Source organism: Papio anubis, chromosome X (assembly GCF_008728515.1).
Source record: "Papio anubis isolate 15944 chromosome X, Panubis1.0, whole genome shotgun sequence".
NCBI classification, from domain to species: domain Eukaryota; kingdom Metazoa; phylum Chordata; class Mammalia; order Primates; family Cercopithecidae; genus Papio; species Papio anubis.
Window position 1 is genome coordinate 30,693,337 of NC_044996.1, and position 21,504 is coordinate 30,714,840.

Here is a 21,504-nt window from a genome sequence, read left to right on the forward strand (position 1 = left end):
CCCCAGGCAGGTAGAGGCTGCAGTGAGCCATGATTGTGCCATTGCACTCCAGCCTGGGCGATAGAGTGAGACCCTGTCTCAAAAAAGAAGAGAAAAGAAAAGAAAAAAAGATCAAATTTGAAATATCTGTAGATTAAGGAATAATACAGTGTTTGTCTTTTTTTCTTTTTCTTTTTTTTTTTTTTTAAGATGCTCACTCTATTGCCCAGGCTGGAGTGCAGTGGCTCCATCATGGCTCACTGCAGCCTCCGCCTCCCGAATTTAAGCGATTTTCCTGCCTCAGCCTCCCGAGTAGCTGGGATTACAGGAGCGTGCCACCACGCCCGGCTAATTTTTGTATTTTTAGTAGAGGCGGGGTTTCACCATGTTGGCCAGGCTGGTCTCAAATTCCTGACCTCAGGTGGTCCACCTGCCTCGGCCTCCCAAAGTGTTGGGATTACAGGCATGAGCCACCGTGCGCGGCCCATTTTGTTTTTCATGGTACTTACAGTCCCTAGTTTAGCCTAAGGTAACAATGATAGCAGGCCAACGCAGCGTGTCAGAACTCGTGGATCCATGTTTCCCACGGTTAGGTCGTATCCCTCGCATTAGCGTAATGCTTGGCACACAGACAATGGCTACCACCTTCCCGATTATTTCCTTTTATCTCAGCAGTCAGCAGGGCGTAATGTAATTTATCTGCTTATATTTATGTCTTTCCCAAAGACTGTATTATTTCTCTATCCCCAGTGTCTAGCACATATTAGGTGCTTGAAAAATGCGTGTTTGTATTAGTGGTTGGGGTAGATACTATGGAAGAAGATAAGGTCTACTTGTTGGCCCGTGGATGGCATTTTTCTGTTCTAATGGAAAGGCTGAGGACTTCGGAGGGCGCAGCCCGCGGAGTAACTTCGCAAAGGAGCCCGCGAGTCTCCACGTCGTTGGCTGCCGGGCCTCGGGTTTCCGCTGGGTGGGGAGGAAAGTGGGGCGGGAAATCGAAAAACGAACTCTCAGCTCCCGGCATTCCTCGTGGGCGGTGCTCCCCTTTGACCCTTCGCTCGCGTGCTACACATCCGGGCCTCTGCTACTAGTGAGAGGAAGATGGCGGCCGCGGCTGTGGTGGTTCCTGCAGAGTGGATAAAGAACTGGGAGAAATCAGGGAGAGGCGAATTGTGAGTGTTCGGGCCGGAGGCAGGCGCACTGCCGGGCCGGGCCAGGGCGTCAGCTGCACTCTCACCTGTGGTGGGAGGTTGGGGGGGGAAGATGTACCCCCTCCCCCACCCGGGCGGCGGGCGTGGATGGTCGGCTAGGAGTTTCGAACTCGGGGACAGGTGCTGTTAACCGCCGCGGACCTCTTTCCTTCCCTGGCCTCCCAGAAATCGCTACTGCCTGCGGTAGCTCGGCTTTCTTTAGCCTCTTAGTAGAACTCCTGTTCCGCCCCTGCAGGTCTCTGCGCTCCCTCTTGGTCTCTTTTTGTGTCCCCCTTTTCGCTTGATCTCACTGGGCTCCTTTATCTTTATGGGGCTGCGCTGGGGCGATTCGGACTTTCCATCTCTCTCTGTCCCATTTCTTCACTCTGCACCCGTTGGACTCCGCAGTTTGGAGCTTGGCGCCTCCTCTGCCTGAAGTCCGAGGAGGGCGAACCGTCCCGGATTCCCTCCCCTCCTCTTCGCCCGCTGCCGCGAAGCCCGGGGCGCCGCGAAGAACCCGGTTTGGCACCTCTCGTCCTCCCGGGGAGCGGTCTCTTGACTGTCCCGGCCTCGCGTAGCGCCGTGGGGAAGTGTGGCAGGGATTGCCGCTTTCCCTGAAGAACTACAGACATTTCTTTGCTCCGTCTGTTCACCTTAGAGCTATTTAGGGTTGGATTTAACTTTCGTCATTAAATGTTCCCTAAACCCCATTTTATCCTGGGACTGCAACTAATTCTGGCAACTCTCCAAGCTTCTCGAGTACCTAGGATAACGCGTTTCCTTAGTCGTGAAACTTTTCCCCCGTAACGCCGAAAACAGTAATTTGCCATACCCCTAGTCTTCTCGCCCCCACATTAGAGCGCTCCCTCCTCCCCTCTCCCTGAAAAAAGTCGTTTAAGCAGCAAAGCAAACCTCAGATTTAAGAAAACATATTAATAACAGCTTCTCATTTCCTTCTCTGGATCGCTTTTAGATGCTAACGCTCAACCCTGGATGAAATTAACTCTTGTTAGCCATTTTTGTCGTCCTTGCCCACCCCTCTCCATTTCTAGTAGCCAGTTTACCGTGGCTCATGCTAAAGATTCAGATCTTTGTAACTTCATTACTTGGAACGAAACACGAGGAACGCGTTGCCGGATCCCGCGCTTGTAATAGTGCCAGCCTATGTGGCTTCCTCCCCCGCACCCCCCGCACTGCTGTATGAAGTCTTAACAGTGTGAGCTCTAGAATTCCCTAAATAAGCGGCTGTCTTAGCCACTTAACTAGCCGAGTGACCTTGGGTAAGTTCCTTAACCACTTGGACTGTTTCCCCTTGAGTAAATTGGGAATAATAAGTACTCTACTCAAAGGATTGTTGTGAAGACTAAATAATGTCTGTAAAGCACTTGGCTTATAGTAAGTGCTCAAGTGATAGCTATTAAAAGTAATATTATTCCAACCTTTAGATATTTAAACTTCTCAGGACAGCTCATGCACTTAAAGTCTGTACCACTCTGGTTAGCAATTAATTGGTCTCTGATTCCTTCATGTGTTTTTACTCTTGCACTGTAATGAATTGAGAGGCCCTTGAAAGATAGGGACTATGTCTCATATTTCTTTCGGTTCCACGCACGCCCCCCCCCCCCCCCCCCCAGCATATGCTTAGAGTGCTTATTGGTTTATTAATTGTCAGAGAAGACTATTTGATAAACCTTCATTTTTAACTGTAATGAACATTTTACAAATCCTCGTACATGCTGGTTAACAAATAGCTATCAAGTTTGTTAGCTAGTTGACAAATAGCCATCACGTTTGATAGCTAGTTGACAAATAGCCATCAAGTTTGGGGAAGGCAAGATGGGAAGTTACCCAGCCAGACCATCATCTTCATCCATATTAGGGTAATCCACCAAAACTCGTAAAGCAATTCACTGTTTTGTTTACTTTTAAAGCCAGCTCATTTATTTAGGGGCTGTTATCTTTGTAGATTGCTCAGCTTCCTCCTTTCAGCTACTGTTTTTTGACAGTTTTGCTTTTCTTTTTTCCCCTTGAGACGGAGTCTCGCTCTGTCGCCCAGGCTGGCGTGCAGTGGCGCGATCTCGGCTCACTAACCGCTGCCTCCCGCGTTCAAGCGATTCTCCTGTCTCAGCCTCCCTGTCTCACCCTCCGGAGTAGCTGGGACTACAGGCACGTGCTACCACGCCCAGCTAAGTTTTTGTATTTTTAGTAGAGACGGAGTTTCACCGTGTTAGCCAGGATGGTCTCCATCTCCTGACCTGGTGATCCGCCCGCCTCGGCCTCCCAACAGTTTTACTGTTACTGCTCCCACCTTAGAATGAGTGGTATTAGGGCTACAAGGTGAAATTCTGCTTGGCTTCTGACTGGTAATGGTTGGAGAAAAAGTGATGTAGGAGGTCGAAATACCTAGAAAAAATGGAATTTTAGGCTCACATTATGTGTATTTATATAATACGTGCTACCTGTCATAGTTCTTATATTTGAAGAGCTGCTTCAAAACTGTTATTAGAAGCCGGGTGAAGTGGCTCACGCCTGTAATACCAGCACATTGGAAGGCCGAGGTGGGTGGATCACCTGAGGTCAGGAGTTCGAGACGAGCCTGACCAACATGGAGAAACCCCGTCTCAACTAAAAGTACAAAATTAGCCAGGTGTGGTGGCACATGCCTGTAATCCCAGCTACTCGGGAGGCTGAGGCAGGAGAATCGCTTGAACCCGGGAGGCGGAAGTGGCGGTGAGTTGAGATCGCAGCTGTCGCACTCCAGCCTGGGCAACAAGGGGAGCGAAACTCTTTCTCAAAAACAAACAAAACAAAAATAACAACAAAAAAACTGTTATTAGAACTTACATGTATGTAGTTATTGCATGACTTGTGGAATGTGGATTGAATTATAGTAGATCCAAATCAGTATAGTCAGTTTCATGATTGATTCTGTTACAGGAAGAGAGTTTAAAATTGTGTAACATAATAAGCTATTTTAAATAGTTAAACACATCACCATTCAGTACTTAGTTTCAGTTTATTTGACCTGTTTTCCCTCTATGAAAACTTTGTTGCATATAGCATGTCTTTGGAGTTTTTGTATCTTCTTAAAGATAGGTGTTAGCATTTTCATATTACTAGGCAGAATACGTGGTGGTGCAAGTATATTACAAAAAACATTTTTCCTTTGTCTGAAAACAGCCTCTGAAATATAAAAGAGCAACTGGAAAATTTAAAAATGAAGGTAGTGTGCCACCAAATTATTAGTGAATCTATTTATAGATTTGGCGTTTAGAATATGACCAATATTTAAAATTATACCTTGGGTGAATTTTTCCTTTTTAACAAGATAAATTAGCAGATAAGCTTTAACTTGACTGAAAATTACCTTTTTTAAAAATAATGTGATGTATTTCATGAGGTTGTTAATTCATTTCTTGTCTGTCAGTTCTTACCACCATAAATCTTTTCTGGGGGTGGTTGTCAACTAGTGTTGAAAGCAACATATGAGATGTATGGGATATTTTATAACTTTCAGATAGGGCAAATTCTTAATTGTATGCCATGAAAAACAACTGTCTATTAAATGGAAGGTCTTGGCTTTGAAGAATGTTTTATTAGGTAATTAGGGAGAAAAGTAAAACTGTATTTTGCCTATCTGAATGGTCCATCAATCGCATACCTAGATATCCCATTATGTTTCCAGATACCAATTATGTTTTTAATGCTAAATTATAGAACTCTTAAAGAATGACTTTTTCCAAGAGGGCTCAGAAGGGCAAAGGAAGGCTACCAAAATGTAATTGTAATTTCCAATAATACTTATATCTAAATGCAAACTCTTTCAAATTCTGAAAGATATGTATTAGATCACTTAATTTTGGAATTAGTTTTAGTTTCTTGATTATTTTATATTGATGTAGAACTTGCCATGATTAAGCTAATAAACTTGCATGTACTGGTAGATCCGGTGGAGAATTCTGGTTTTGATAGAAATCATTAACACAGTGAACTCAACATTTCTTTATCACAAGCAACCTTAATGGAGAATTGATATTCGAAACTCTTAATCTGAAGATGCTAGCCTCATGTTCATACTTAGTCTAATTTTGAAATACTTATGTTTGTTGAATATCATCTGTTTGTTTGAATAGCTTATTTTAGGTATCTCAATTAGAAAGTTTTGTTAGGTCTTACCTTATTAATGGTAGTTATAATAAAGTTTTAAAATTTAATTGCCAAATGTTTTGATTGCTACTCTTTTTCTTCTGCTGCTACGACATTATTTTAAACATTCTAGAACTTATTTAAGTACATTTGGTTGTTCAAAACATGCCATATGATCTGAATTTCTTGGAGAATTCTAGGTAGAGGGTTATAATCATTCTAAGAAATTTTAGTCTTGGTGGTTGAGTCTTTTTTTCCTCGCAAAGTTGCTCCAAATTCAGCCAAAGCTTTATCTGAAACCTTTTCTTGATGTCTCAGTTTTCATTTCGTATTTAATTTCCCATTTCGACCTGTATTCATAAACTAAGTATAAGTCTTAGTCTGTTTTCCTGGGAAGAGAAACATTCTTCAGGAAATGTTGAAGCAATGTCAGGAGGTCGTATAGGCTACTGCCTTGTTTGTTAAAAAAAAAAAAAAAAAAAAAAAAAAAAAAAAATATATATATATATATATATATATTCTGTAATGCTTTAATGTTTAGGTAGGGTGAGTGCTGTCAATATACTTGTGCTTTTTTCCTGCTGTAAGTGCGGCAACTCCTGTTGTCTTTTTTTCTTTTTCTTTCTTTTTTTTTTTTTTTTTTTAACATTTCCTGTTTCTTTTTCTTTTAAATGCATGTTTCTACAAGATAAAACTATATTGTCCCAGTATTCATTTTTGTGGGTTTTGTTTCTGTTCTACAAATGATAATAGAGGTAGCACTTTGCTTAACTACATTTAACCTTTTTGTTGTCTTGTTTTAAAGAATTAAGTGAAGCGTAAATAGCATCAGCTTTTTATATATGAAAGCCACATTTGCGATGTGAGCATAATCAAGTAATTTAAGCTTGTGACTCTGTTTCCTTTTTACTGGAAAATGGGAACAAGTAAGATGAAAAACCGTATACCCATGTTAAGAAGTATTCACAAAATACCTTTTAAGTCCTTGAAGGAACCTCAGACATTTTATTCAGTTTTCCATACATCTTTTGACAGAAAGTAGATTCTGTCCTTGTTCTCAGGGACCTGAGACAGCATCTCCATAATAGCACTAAACAATTTTAAAAGTGGAAAAAACGAATGCCTGGCATGGTGGCATGTGAGGTGGTGGTGGCGTGCACTGTGGCACACACCTGTAATCCCAGCTACTTGGGCAACTGAGGCAGGAGGAAGGATCGCCTGAGCCCAGGAGAGCTCTGGGTGACATAGCGAGAACCTGTCTCTATTTTTATTTAAAAAAATAAATTAAAAAGTGGAAAAATGGTAAACTCAAGTATTTGAAAGTTATTAAGGGATTAAAATAATTTCAATTTGGACTAAGACAGAAAATTTGATTATTTTTAAGCCATATTAAAGTGGGCAACTATTAGAGGTAGTTTTGTTTGTTCCTTTCCCTATAATTTAGGTTAGTGACCTAAAACCATTAGGCAGGTGTATAGTAAGACAAATGTAACGTTCAGAAACAGTTTCTTTAAGAATCCTTGGTGGGCTTCTGTTAGTGAATCACTTAGGGAGAAGAGCACAGATACATCTACTTGTTGGTGGAAAATTCTTAGTGTTTGTTTTTAGTTTCTTGTTATAACTAAGGAATACCTGTTTTATTTTTTTATTAAAAAAGTTATTTTTAACTAATTTTTTTTTTTTTTTTGAGACAGGGTCTTGCTTTGTCACCTAGGCTGGAGTGCAGTCATACGATCACGGCTCACTGCAGGCTTGACCTCCCAGGCTCAAGGGATTTTCCTGCCTCAGCCTCCTGAATAGCTGGGGCTACAGGAGCATGCCACCATGCCTGGCTAATTAAAAACATTTTGTGTGTGTGTGTGTATGTATAGGGATGGGGTTTTGCTATATTGCCCAGGCTGGTCATAAACTCCTGGCTTCAAGTGATCCTTCCTCCTCAGCCTCCCAAAATGCTGGGATTACAGGCATGAGCCACTGCGCCCAGCCAAAGGAATACCTCTTTTATACTAGGGAAATATAAGTATCTATTATGCAAACAAATTGCCTTGTTGTAATAACCTTTCAAGGGTTCCATATGCAACCTGAGCAAATCTTTGAGATTCTAATAGTTCATGATGACATTGTCATCTGTGTCCTAATGAACATGTTTGTAGCCTGGTGACTGACAATATAGAATTATATTTCAGTTATTTCTTAAAGTTATGTAATGATGACTGTACCATTAGTCTAGGTAGGAGTTTGCAACACTGACGCAACCCCTTCCCCCCAACCATTGGAAGGCTTTTTGCAAAAGATGTGCATTAAGATTGTTAAATAGAAATAAAACTGTTGGAAATGTGAGGAAGCAAATGCATTGTTATAAGGAGAAGTTTTTTTTTTTTTTTTTTTTTTTTTTAAAGACAGGGTCTCACTCTGTTGCCCAGGCTGGAGTGCAGTGGCATGATCTTGGCTTATTGCAGCCTTGACCTCCCAGGCTCAAGTGAATAAGGAAGAATTTTAAACAATTATTTTGTTTCTCTTTCTTTCTCATCCTTTCCTTTTCTTTTCCTCTTTTAATTTTTTCTCTTTTTCTATATGAAGGAATATTTGAAATTGCATTTTAGTAGCCTGAGTACAAAGGGAAAGATGAGTTACTTTATTCTCTTAAATTCTTCTTTCAAAGACATGGTGCTTCCTGCTATTATTATTATTATTATTTGAGACAGAGTCTCACTCTGTCGCCCAGGCTGGAGTGCAGTGGTGCGACCTCGGCCCACTGCAACCTCCGCTTCCTGGGTTCAAGTGATTCTCCTGCCTCAGCCTCCCGAGTAGCTGGGGTTACAGGCATGCTCCACCAAGCCTGGCTAATTTTTGTAGTTTTAGTAGAGACGGGGTTTCACCATACTGGCTAGGCTAGTCTCCAGCTCTTGGCCTCAAGTAATCTGCCCTCCTCGGCCTCTTAAAAGTGCTGGGATTATAGGCGTGAGCCACTGTGCCTGGCTCCTGCTATTATATTCTAAAGGGAATTGACCCTATAGGGGAAATAGGAACCCAAAGAAGGAATTGTTTTAATACTTCATAGTAAATATTGAAGCAATCTTGATATACTTATATATCTCCTCTCTGCAAAAGACCTAGATGGCATTTTTAGGTTATAGCTTCTGATGCTAATCTGAAGCAGATATTATTTCTATGTTGCCTGCTGGAAGGAAGATTGATTTTGTTTTATATTCCAGATAAACTTAGGTTTAACATATTTTGTGAAAATAGAAGCTTAATCAGTGTTTTTTTTTTTTTTGAGATAGGGTTTCACTCTGTTCCCCACGCTGTCCAGGCTGGAGTGCAGTGGTAGGATCACCACTCACTGCAGCCTTGACCTGCAGGCTCAAGTGATCCTCCCAGCTCAGCCTCCCAAGTAGCTGGTACTATAGGCATGCGCCACCACACTCGGCTAATATTTTTTTTCTGGTTTTTTTTTTTTTTTTTTTTTTGAGATGGAGTCTCGCTCTGTCACCCAGGCTGGAGTGCAGTGGCCGGATCTCAGCTCACTGCAAGCTCCACCTCCCGGGTTTATGCCATTCTCCTGCCTCAGCCTCCCGAGTAGCTGGGACTACAGGCGCCCGCCACCTCGCCTGGCTAGTTTTTTTGTGTTTTTTAGTAGAGACGGGGTTTCACTGTGTTAGCCAGGATGGTCTCGATCTCCTGACCTCGTGATCCGCCTGTCTCGGCCTCCCGAAGTGCTGGGATTACAGGCTTGAGCCACCGTGCCCGGCCTGTTTTTTTTTTTGTGTAGAGATGGGGTCTCACTTGTTGGCTAGGCTGGTCTTGAACTTCTGTGCTTGAGTGATCCTCCCACTTAGGCCTCCCAAAGTGTTGGGATTATAGGCATGAGCCAGCATACCCAGCTTTAACCAGTGTTCTTAACCAACCACTGTTCTCTTCTCAACCCATTAGAAGGCCTGTCTAGTCTCCAGAGAAGTAGTTGAAAGTGCTTGGGACCAAACTTACACCAGCTTACCATTCATAAGGTATTCTCAGAATAATTTTTTTTTAGTGAGAAATGTTTAATAGCTAAATGACATTTTCTTTCTTTGTTTTTGTTTTTGAGATGGGATCTTGCTCTGTCACCCTGGAGTGCAGGCTGGAGTGCAGTGGTGCGATCATGGCTCACTGGTGCGATCTTGGCTCACTGCAGTCTCAACTTCCTGAGCTCTGGCAATCCTTGCATCTCAGCCTCCTGAGTAGCTGGGACCACAGGCGCGTGCCACCATGCTCTGCTAATTGTTTGTGTTTTTGGTAGAGACGGGGTTTCACCACGTTACCCAGGCTAGTCTTGAACTCATGAGCTCAGGTGATGTTACCAGGCTGGTCTCGAACTCCTGAGCTCAAGCAATTTACCCAACTTGGCCTCCTAAAGTGCTGGGATTACAGGCGTGAGCTACTATGCCTGGCCTGACATTTTCAAACTAAATATTTAATTTAGTAAATGCTCTCCATTGCCCTTAGTTTTTATTTTTATTTTTTCTGAGACAGTCTCGCTCTGTTGCCCAGGTTGGAGTGCAGTGATGCAGTCTCAGCTAACTGCAACTTCTGCCTCCTGGGTTCATGTGATTCTTCTGCCTCAGCCTGCAGAGTAACTGGGATTACATGTGCGCACCACTGCAACCAGCTAATTTTTATATTTTTAGTGGAGACAAGGTTTCATCATGTTGGCCAGGCTGGTCTTAAACTTCTGACCTCAAATGATCCACCCACCTTAGCCTCCTAGACTTCTGGGACTACAGGTGTGAGCCACAGCTCCCGGCTTCCATTGCCTTTTTATTCTTTGGTTTTGAACATACTTTTGTGAAACCTGGAAGTGAATTGTTGACTAGCAAAAGTTTACTCTGCTGACTTTTAATAACCTTACCCTGCTCATCCTGATGATACAGTATTGACACAGTCAGAAGACACAGAGGTGAGCTGCAAGGTTATGTGTAATCTGCAAAGTAGATAATCTCTCTGTGGATGATTGTAATCTGGCATCTTATTTAGCCTTAGATGTGATATATAAGCAGGTTCTGTTAAGTCTTAAAATTGTTTGTTTCATTGACTAGAAAAAGGATTACGTGATATATAAACAGGTTCTGTTAAGTCTTAAAATTATTTGTTTCATTGACTAGAAAAAGGATTACTAGATACAAAAGAGTAAGAAACTCTTCTATATGAATTCATTGGCTCTCTTTAAAGCCTTGTACACCTTGGAAGAATTTTTTTTCTAAATTATGAAATGTAACAAAAATACAGAGAAGTCATGAAACCTCAATATAGAGCTTAAAGAGTCATTGTAAGATGCACCCCCATGTAACTTACACCCAGGTTAAGGCAACATACCATTTGTTCCCAATCAAACCTTTCCCACCTCCCATGTAGTAACCATTATCCTGACATTTATGGTTTTCCTCTTTCTTGATTTTTCTCTTTTTTTAACCTTGCATCTTCAGCTCAAAGGAACTTTCTTGCTTTTCTTTGCAGTGTCATTACCCAATATGTTTAATTTTTTTCTTGAACTTCATATAAATGAAATTGAATATTTATCCTACTGTATCTGGCTGCTTTTGCTCAACAGTTATGACTTTAAGATTCATCCATATTGTATGTTTGCAGTTCATTGATTTTCCTTTTTTTTTTAGTTCATTCATTTTCATAGTTGCAAGATACTCCATTGTATACCAGTGTTTATTTTTATGCTGTCTTGTTGATAAACATTTTTGTTGCTTCTAGTTTTTGGCTATTACTAACAGTGCCAATAGAAACATTATACAACAGTTTTGGTGTATACAAGCATGTGTTTTTGTGGAGTATATACTAGGTGTAGAATCTCTGGGTTGTAGGTTACACTTTAGCTCTGTTAGATATTGCCAAGCTATTTCAGTGTACACTCCCACCAGCAGTGTATGAGTTGACCTTGTTTCACATTGTCACTACATTTGATATTGTCAGACTTAAATTTTTTGTAAATATGTATGTAATTTTACTGTGGCTTATATTTTCATGAGCATCTTTTTATATGTTGTTGGTCATTTGGAGTACTTATTATTATTATTTTTTGTTGTTTGAGACAGAGTCTTGCTCTGTCGCCCAGTTTGGAGTGTGGTGGTGGCGCAATCTTAGCTCCCTGCAACCTCTGCCTTCCGGGTTCAAGCGATTCTTGTGCCTCAGCCTTCTGAGTAGCTGGAATTACAGGTGTGTGCCACCACACCCGGCTAATTTTTGTATTTTTAGTAGAGACGGGGTTTCACCATGTTGGGCAGGCTGGTCTTGAACTCCGGGCCTATGGTGATCAGCCCGCCTTGGCCTCCAAAAGTGCTGGGATTGCAGGCATGAGCCACCACGCCTGGCCTGGAGTTCTTGTTTCTTTTTGTGAAAGGTCTCTGTCATATCTTTTGCCTTTTTTGCTGTTGAGTTGCTTGAGTTTCTTTCACTGATTTGTAGGGGTTCTTATTATAGTCTGTATTTGAGCCCTTTTGGTTTACACTGCATGTGTTACAACTGTCTTTCTTTTTTTTTTAATTTTACGTTCTGGGATACATGTGCAGAACGTGCAGGTTTGTTACATAGATACACATGTACCATGGTGGTTTGCTGCACCTATCAACCCGTCATGTAGGTTTTAAGCCTTGCATGCATTAGGTATTTGTCCTAATGCTCTCCCTCCCCTTGCTCCTCAACCCCTAACAGGCCCCAGTGTGATGTTCCCGTCCCTGTGTCCTTGTGTTCTCATTGTTCAACTCCCACTTATGAGTGAGAACATGTGGTGTTTGGTTTTTTATTTCTGTGTTAGTTTGCTGAGAATGATGGTTTCCAGCTTCATTCATGTCCCTGCAAAGGACATGAACTCATCCTTTTTTATGGTTGCATGGTATTCCATTGTGTATATGTGCCACATTTTCTTTATCCAGCCTATCATTGATGGGCATTTGGGTTGGTTCCAATTCTTTGCTATTGTAAATAGTACTGCAGTGAACATATGTGTTTATGTGTCTTTATAGCAGCATGATTTATAATCCTTTGGGTATATACCCAGTAATGGGATTGCTGAGTCAAATGGTATTTCTGGTTCTAGATCCTTGGGTAATCGCCACACTGTCTTCCACAATGGTTGAACTAATTTACACCCCCACCAACAGTGTAAAAGCATATCATCAGCAGCAAATACTCTGCTGTTTTCCTTGAAATGACAGGCTCACTTGGTTCATTTTTGAGAAAATGCACGTGGAAGACCCATGTCTGAATAACTAGTTTGTTTTTTTTCAAGTAAAAAATGGTGTTTCATAAAATCAAGCTGGTTCAGCTTACAATTCTAATAGTTGCACAGGTGCGTCACCTGTAGACAAATACTGTGGTTGTATTTGGGTGTGTGGCAGAAATTACTTATGCAAACTTTTAAATTTCATCACATAGGCTATTAAAAGGATGTGTTATTTTTAATTTTTAATTTTTTTTTTTTTTTTTTGGAGATAGAGTCTCGCACTGTCGCCTAGGCTGCAGTGTAGTGGCGTGATCTCCGCTCACTGCAACCTCTGCCTCCTGACTCCAAACGATTCTGCTGCCTCAGGCTCCCGAGTAGCTGGGACTACAGGCATGCACCACCATGCTCGGCTAATTTTTGTATTTTTTAGTAGAGATGGGGTTTCACCATGTTGGTCAGACTGGTCTTGAAGTCCTGACCTCAAGTGATCCACCCTCCTCAGCCTCCCAAACTGCTGGGATTACAGGCGTGAGCCACCATACCCAGCCAAAAGGATGTGTTCTTAAAAAAAGACATGCTTTCCCAGGCAGTGGCTCACTCCTGTAATTCCAGCACTTTGGGAGGCCAAGGTGGGCAGATCACTTGTGGTCAGGAGTTCGAGACTGGCCTGGCCAACATGGTGAAACTCCATCTCTACTTAAAATACAAAAATTAGCCAGGCATGGTTGTGCACACCTGTAATCCCAGTTACTCAGGACGCTGAGGCGGGAGGATTGCTTGAGCCTGGGAGGCAGAGGCTGCAGTGAGCCAAGATCGTGCCACTGTACTCCAGCCTGGGTGACAGAGCAAGACTCTGTCTCAGAAAACAAACAAACAAACAAAAAAACCAAAATATGTTCTTAGGGTTCAGGATTTAACAAAATTAACAACTTTTTAAGTAACTTTTTTATTGTGGAAAAAAACACCCAACATGAAATCTACCTTCTTAGCAAATTTTAAGAGAGCAGTACAATGTTGTCAACTCTAAGTACAATGTTAGCAGATCTTTTGATCTGATCTTTTTCATATTCTATGAGCTGAACTTCGTATCCCTTATACACCAACTCCCCATTTTCCCCTTCCTGCAGCCTCTGACAACCACCATTCTACTTTTCACTTCTGAGTTTGACTACATTAGATACTTTATATAAGTAGAATCATACAGTGTTTGTCCTGTGACTGGCTTCTTACCTTAGTACACTGTCCTTAAGGTTCATCCACATTGTAGCACGACGGGATTTCCTTTTTTTTTATGGCTGAATAATGTTTGCTTTCATAGATATACAACACGTTTTCTTTATTCACTCTTCTGTTGGTGGACATTTAGGTTGTTTCTACCTCTAGGCTATTGTAAATAATGCTGCAGTGAACATAGGAATGCAGCTATCTCTGTGAGATCCTGACTTAAATTTTTTTGGATAAATACCCAGAAGTAGGAATGCTCGATCATATGGTAGTTCTACTTTTCATTTTTTGAGGAATCTCTATACTGTTTTTCATAACAATTGCATTATTTTATTTAATTTTTTTCGAGAGACAGGCTCTTGCTTTTTGTCACCCAGGCTGGAGTGCAGTGGTGCAATCATAGCTCACCGTAACCTTGAACTCTTGGGCTCAAGTGATCCTCCTGCCTCAACCTCCTAAGAGGCTGGGACTATAGGGATGTGCCACCATGACCTGCTAATTAAAAAATTTTTTTTGTAGAGATGGAGTCTTGCTGGGTTGCCCAGGCTGGTCTTGAACTCCTGGCCTCAAGCAATTCTCATGCCTTGGCCTCCAAAAAGGCTGGGATTAGAGGTGTGAGCCACAGGCCTGGCCTATTTTTTTTTTTTTTCTTTTTTGAGACAGGGTCTCACTCTGTTGCCTAGGCTGGAGTGCATGGCGTGATCTCAGCTCACTGCAGCCTTCACCTGTGGTGCTCAAGTGATCCTCCCACCTCAGCCTCCCAAGTAGCTGGGACTATAGGCCTGCACCACCATGCCTGGCTAGTTTTTGTTTATTTTTTGTGGAGATGAGGTCTCTTTGTTACCCAGGCTTATTTATTTTTTATTTTTATTTTTTGTTTTTGAGATAGCATTTTGCTTTGTTGCCCAGGCTGGAGTGCTGTAGTGAAATCATAGCTCATCATAACCTGGAAATCCTGGACTCAAGCAATCCTCCCACTTCAGCCTCCCGAGTAGCTAGGACTCACACTGCAATGCCTATTTCTTTTTTTCTTTTTTGTAGAGACAGAGTCTTGCTATGTTGTTCAGGCTGATCTCCAACTGACCTCAACGAATGTTCCTGCCTCGGCCTTGCAAATTGCTGAAATTACAGGCATGGGCCACTGTGCCTGGCTGGCATCACCATTTTCTTTTATTTTGAGAATATGTTTAATTTTTTAATTTTTTTTTTTTGAGACAGGGTCTCACTCTGTTGCCCAGGCTGGAGTGCAGTGGCTGATCTCAGCTCACTGCAAGCTCCGCCTCCTGGGTTCACGCCATTCTCATGCCTCAGCCTCCCGAGTAGCTGGGATTACAGGCGCCTGCCACCTCGCCCGGCTAATTTTTTTGTATTTTTTAATAGAGATGGGGTTTCACTGTGTTAGCCAGGATGGTGTTGCTCTCCTGACCTCGTGATCCGCCCGTCTCAGCCTCCCAAAGTGCTGGGATTACAGGCGTGAGCCACTGCGCCCGGCCCCTTGACTTCTTTATATATTTTGGATATTAAACCCATATTTGATGTTTGGCTTGCAAGTGTTTTCTCCGAATCCATAGGTTGTCTCCATCACACTGTTAATTGTTTCCTTTCCTGTATAGAAACTTTTTTTTTTTTTTTGAGACAGAGTCTCGCTTTGTTGCCCAGGCTGGAGTGCGGTGGTGCGATCTTGGCTTGTTGCAATCTCTGCCTCCTGGGTCCAAGCGATTCTCCTGCCTCAGCCTCCTGAGTAGCTGGGATTACAGGCATGCGCCACCATGCCCGGAAAATTTTTGTATTTTTGGTAGAGAAGGAGTTCTCCATGTTGGTCAGGCTTGTCTTGAACTTCTGACCTCAGGTTATCTGTCCGCCTTGGCCTCCCAGAGTGCTGGGATTATAAGTATGAGCCACTGCACCTGGCCTCCTGCATAGAAACTTTTTTTGTTTGATGTAATCCCATGTCTATTTTTGCTTTAATCACTTGAGCTTTTGGGGTCAAATCTAAAAAACTGTAGCCCAGACCAATGTTGTGTAGCTCTTCCCCTGTTTTTTCTTTTAGGATTTTTATAGTTTCAGGTCTTACATTTAAGTCTTTAATTCATTTTGAGTTGGTTTTTGTATATGGTGTGAAGTAAGTGTCCAGTTTCATTGTTCTGTATGTGGATATTAAGTTTTACCAGCATTCTTTATTGAAGAGACTGCCTTTTTCCCCATAATGTGTTCTTGGTACCCTTTGTTGAAAATTGACTATAAATGCATGGATTAGTATCTGGGCTCTCTATTCTATTCTGTTAGTTGATGTGTCTATTTTTATGCCAGTGCCATGCTGTTTTAATTACCCTAGTTTTGTAATATATAGTTGGCTGGCCTTACATTTAGTTGGTTGGCCGCATCCACAGATTCAACCAACAACAAATCAAAAGCTGTGGATATGGAGGGCTGACTGTAAGTGTTTTCTGTCTACAGTTGGTTGAATCCGCAGATGCGGAACCTGTGGACACAGAAGGATGACTGTATATATGCCATATATAAGGGACTTTTGAGCATCTGTGAATTTGGTGTGTGTGGCAGATGGTCCTGGAACCAATCCCCCTTGGATACAGAGGGCCAACTGTAGCTTGAAGTCAAATAGTGGGATACTTCTAGCTTTTTTCTTTTTGTTCAAGATTGCCTTGGCTGCTATTCGTTTTTTTTCTGGTTCCATATAAATTTTTAGGATTTTTCTGTTTCTGTGAAAAATGTCATTGGTGTTTTGATAGAGATTGCATTGAGTCTTTATATCTCTTTGGGTAGCATGGACATTTAAACAATCTTAATTATTATAATCAATGAACATGGATTATCTTTTCATTTATTTGTCACCTTCAGTTTCTTTCATCAGCATTTGATAGTTTGTGGTGTATAGATCTTTCACCTCCTTGGTTAAATTTATTCCTAAGTATTTTATTTTTTGTAGCTATTTTATTTTTATTATTATTTTTCTCTTTTTGCCATTCTTGCAATGCTATAGCTATTTTAAATGGAATTAAAATTATTTTTCAGGTAGTTCATTGTTAGCATATAGAATCACTACCTATTTTTGTGTGTTGATTTTTATATCCTGTAACTTAACACAATTTATGTATTTATTTATTTTTTTAAATTATTTATTTATTTATTTATTTATTTATTTTTTTTGAGACAGAGTCTCGCTCTGCCGCCCAGGCTGGAGTGCAGTGGCCGGATCTCAGCTCACTGCAAGCTCCGCCTCCCGGGTTCACGCCATTCTCCTGTCTCAGCCTCCCGAGCAGCTGGGACTACAGGCGCCGCCACCTCGCCCGGCTAGTTTTTTGTATTTTTAAAGTAGAGACGGGGTTTCACCGTGTCGGCCAGGATGGTCTCGATCTCCTGACCTCGTGATCCGCCCGTCTCGGCCTCCCAAAGTGCTGGGATTACAGGCTTGAGCCACCGCGCCTGGCCGCACTTAACCCTATTTATTATTTCTTTTTTTAAATTTTTTTTTGCCTTGATGGATGCAGCATATTTATTTCTAACAATTTTATGGTGTAGTCATTAGGATTTTCTAAATATAAGATCATTTTGTCAGCAGAGACAATTTCACTTTTCTTGTTTGGATAACTTTCATGTCTTCTTTTTGCCCAGTTGCTCTGGCAAGGACTTTTAGTACTCTGTTGAATAGACATGGAGAGAGTGGGCATGTACCTGATCTTAGAGGAAAAACCTTCAACTTTTCACCATTGAATATAATGTTAGCTGTGGGCTTGTTATTTATGGTCTTTTTTTTGTGTGTGTTGAGGAACATTCATTCTATAGTTAGTATGTATATTTATTTGATAGGGAGTCTTGCTCTGTCACGCAGGCTAGTTAATTGTTGAGAGTTTTATAAAAGGGTATTGAATTTTGTCAAACGCTTTTTCGGCATGTAAGGAGATGATCAAGTGATTTTTATCCTTCATTTTGTTAATGTAATGTGTCACATTTAGTGTATGTTGTACCATCCTTGCTTCCCAGGGATAAATCCATTGTAATCATGGTGAATGATCCTTTTAATGTGCTGTTAAATTCCGTTTGCTGGTGTTTATTGAGGATTTTTTCATCTGTGTTTATAAGAGGCATTGACCTGTAATTTTCTTTTCTTGTAATGTTTTTGTCTGGCTCTGGTATTATGGTGTACTAGCCTCTTGTATTCCTTTTTGTTTCTGTGTAATTGGTTGTAATGTTTTTTCTTTTGTTTCTAATTTTGTTTGCATTTTCTTTTTCTTTATTAAATGTCTAGCTAAAGATTGTCAGTTAATCTTTTTTTAAAAAACAACTTTTAATTTTATTGATTTTTTTTTTTTTTCTTTTTTTTTTGAGATAAGTTCTCACTTTGTCACCCAGGCTGGAGTGCAGTGGCACTATCTTGGCTCACTGCAGCCTTGACATCCTGGGCTCAAGTGATCCTCCTATCTCAGCCCCTCAAGTAGCTGGGACTACAGGTGTGGGCCACCATGCCCAGCTAATTTTTTGTGTTTTTTTGTAGAGACAAGGTTTTGCCATGCTGCCCAGGCTGGTCTTGAACTCCTAAGCTCAAGCTATCTGGCTGCCTCAGCCTCTCAAAGTGCTAGGATTACAACTGTGAGCCACCGCACCCGGCTGATTTTTGTTTTCTTTTTTAATTCTCTATTTCAGTTGTTTCTGCCCTAATCTTTATTATTTCCTTCCTTAACTTTGGACTTAGTTTATTCTACTTTTTCTAGTTCCTTGAAGTTTTGAGTTAGGTGGTTTATTTGAGATTTTTTTTAAAAAAGGCATTTATAGTGCTGGCTTGGTGGCTCACGCCTGTATTCCCAGAACTTTGTTGGGCTGAGGTGGGCAGATTGCTTGAGCCCAGGAGTTTGAGAACAGCCTGGGTAACATGGTGAAACCCATCTCTTCAAAATATACAAAATTGGCTGGGGATGGTGGCATGCACCTGTGGTCCCACCTAATGGGGTGTTGGGGGTGGGTGCTGAGGCTGAGGTGGGGGGATCTTGAGCCCAGAAGATCGAGGCTGCAGTGAGCCAAGATTTTGCCATTGCAGTCCAGCCTGGGTGATGGAATGAGATACTGTGTTTAAAAAAAAAAAAAAAAAAAAATTATTGCTACAAATTTCCTCTTTTGAACTGCTTTTGGTATATCTCATAAGTTTTGGTATTTATGTTTTCATTTTCATTTGTCTCAAGATAATTCCTAATTTCCTTCTTGATTTTGTTCTTTGATTCTTTGGTTGTTCAAGAATGTGTTTAATTTCTACATATTTGTGAACTTTCCAGTTTTCTTTCTGGTATTGATATCTAGTTTTATTCCATTGTGTTTGGAAAAGATACTTGGAATGATTTCTGTCTTTTAAAGTGTGTTATTTTTTTGTGATATCTAATGTGATCAGAAGGTTAGATCACATGTTAGAGCCTGGAAAAAGGTTTGTGTGTGCTTGAGAAGAATGTAGTCTCCTTATCTTGGGTGGCATGTTATGGATAGGTCTGTTAAATCCATTCGGTCTGTAGTATTATTCAAGTCTTCTGTTTCCTTACTGATCTTTTGTCTAGCTATTCTATGGAAAGTAGTGTATTGAAATTCCCTACTATTACTGTGTTGATGTCTATTTATTTCTTCAGTTCTGTGTCACGTATATTCATATGCTTTTGTCCTCTGATGTGGTATGTGTATATATTTATAATTGTTATATTTTCAAAGTATATTTTGTCTAATATAAGCATAGGCACCCCTGTTCTCTCTTGGCTAACATTTGAATGGATTATCTTTATCCATCCTTTCACTTTCAGCCTGTCTGTGTCCTTAAATTTAAAAGAAGTTTCTTGTAGACAGCATACAGCTTTAAAAAAAATAGCTTGTCTTAAAAAATATCAATTTAGGTACTTTGTCTTTTGAATGTGGAGTTAGATGTTACATTTAAGGTAATTAATTACTGACAGGAAAGGACTTAACTACTGCCATTTTGTTAATTGTTTTTCTGTCTTGTAGCTCTTCTGTTCCTCTTTTCCTCTCTTGTACTCTTCTTTTATATTTTATTATATTTTTCCTTGCAATTTGTTTGTTCAAGAGATTGGGTCACTCTCTGTTAGATTTTCCCACAGTTTGAATTTTGGTGACTGTATCCCTATGGTATCTCTTAATATATTTCTCTGTGGTCTTTTTCTGTAAATTGGTAGTTGGATCTAGATGGCTTGATCAGATTTTGATTTACACTTTCCCCCCCTCAAAGACAATTTCATAGGTGGGTGATGCTTTCTTTTCTTTTTTCCCTTTTTTTCTTTTTTCTTTTTCTTTTTTTTTTTTTTCTGTTGCCCAGGCTGGAGTACAGTGGAGCGAGCAGTCATGGTTCACTGCAGCCTCAATTTCCTGGGCTCAGATGATTTTTTCACCCCAGCCTCCCGAGTAGCTGGGAGTGCAAGCGTGAGCCACCATGCCAGGCTAATTTTTGTATTTTTTGTTGAGACAGGGTTTCACCATGTTTCCCAGGCTGGTCTTGACCTCTGGGCTCAAGCTATCTGCCTGTCTTGGCCTCCCAAAGTGCTGGGATTATAGGTGTAAGCCACCATGCCCAACCTGCGTGGTGTTTTCTTTCATCAGAATCTGGAGGCACATAATGTTTCATAGTCTCTTTTTCTTTTCTTTTCTTTCTTTCTTTTTTTTTTTTGTAGAGATGGAGTCTTGCCCTGTTGCCAGGCTGCAGTGCAGTGGCATGATCTTGGCTCACTCTGCCTCCTGGGTTCAAGCAATTCTCTTGCCTCAGCCTCCCTAGTAGCTGGGACTACAGGTGCATGCCACCACGCCCAACTAATTTCTTTTGTATTTTAGTAAAGACGGGGTTTCATTGTGTTGCCCAAGCTGGTCTTGAACTCCAGAGCTCAGGCAATCCTCCCGCCTTGGCCTCCCAAAGTGCTAGGATTATAGGTGTGAGCCACTGTGCCTGGCCTCTTTTTGTAATGTGAGCAGCCATTGGTAGATGCCTAGATTCTGTAATTTTTTTTTTTTTTTTTTTGAGACGGAGTCTCGCTCTGTCGCCCAGGCTGGAGTGCAGTGGCGTGATCTCGGCTCACTGCAAGCTCTGCCTCCCGGGTTCACGCCATTCTCCTGCCTCAGCCTCCCTAGTAGCTGGGACTACAGGTGCCCACCACCACGCCTGGCTAGTTTTTTTGTATTTTTAGTGGAGACAGGGTTTCACCGTGTTCGCCAGGATTTTCTCAATCCCCTGACCTCGTGATCCACCTGCCTCGGCCTCCCAAAGTGCTGGGATTACAGGCGTGAGCCACCGCGCCTGGCCTAGATTCTGTAATTAATTAGGGATCTTAAAATGGTGATATTCTAATTTCATAATTCCTTCTTTATTACTACAGAGATCGTTTTAATCTTCTATGAGTTACCAGTGGTACAGTTTGTATATGAAAGGCAGAATAAATGCCTGATTAAAATTTTTTTTTTACTTGCCAGTTGATATAATTTGCTCTATAAGCATCATCTCATGTTAAGGTGGAAATTGAAATGTTTTCTATTTTATTCTAGTTTGCATTTATGTCGGATCCTCAGTGAAAATAAAAGCCATGATAGTTCGACGTATAGAGGTAAGATTTTTAAAAGTATCTTAGTTATTTTTGGCTTGATTAAAATTAGTAACTGTCTGCTTTCTATTCATTGTTAGGTATGAAAACAAAAGGTGTAAGATAGTTCACATTACATAAAGGTTTTACATGGTTATATTATAGTCAGGATTAAAACTGTAAT

General features: G+C 41.0%; 1 protein-coding gene across 13 annotated transcripts in view; it reads left to right on the top strand.

The window, feature by feature from the left end:
• The first annotated feature begins 1,022 nt into the window (after positions 1-1,022).
• The window catches only part of THOC2 (THO complex 2), a 132,344-nt gene continuing 111,862 nt past the window's right edge, over positions 1,023-21,504 (top strand). For 10 of the 13 annotated variants that reach the window (XR_004180811.1, XR_004180812.1, XR_004180813.1 and 7 more), the window contains exons 1-2: positions 1,024-1,151; positions 21,286-21,344. Coding sequence is in view for 10 of the 13 variants with exons in the window: in XM_031660932.1 (XP_031516792.1) it covers positions 1,081-1,151; positions 21,286-21,344 (130 nt within the window). In the remaining 3 variants the exon portion in view is untranslated. Of the gene's footprint in view, positions 1,152-21,285; positions 21,345-21,504 lie in introns of all 13 variants that reach the window. The other 3 variants (XM_031660941.1, XM_031660940.1, XM_031660937.1) reach the window with 3 other exon arrangements.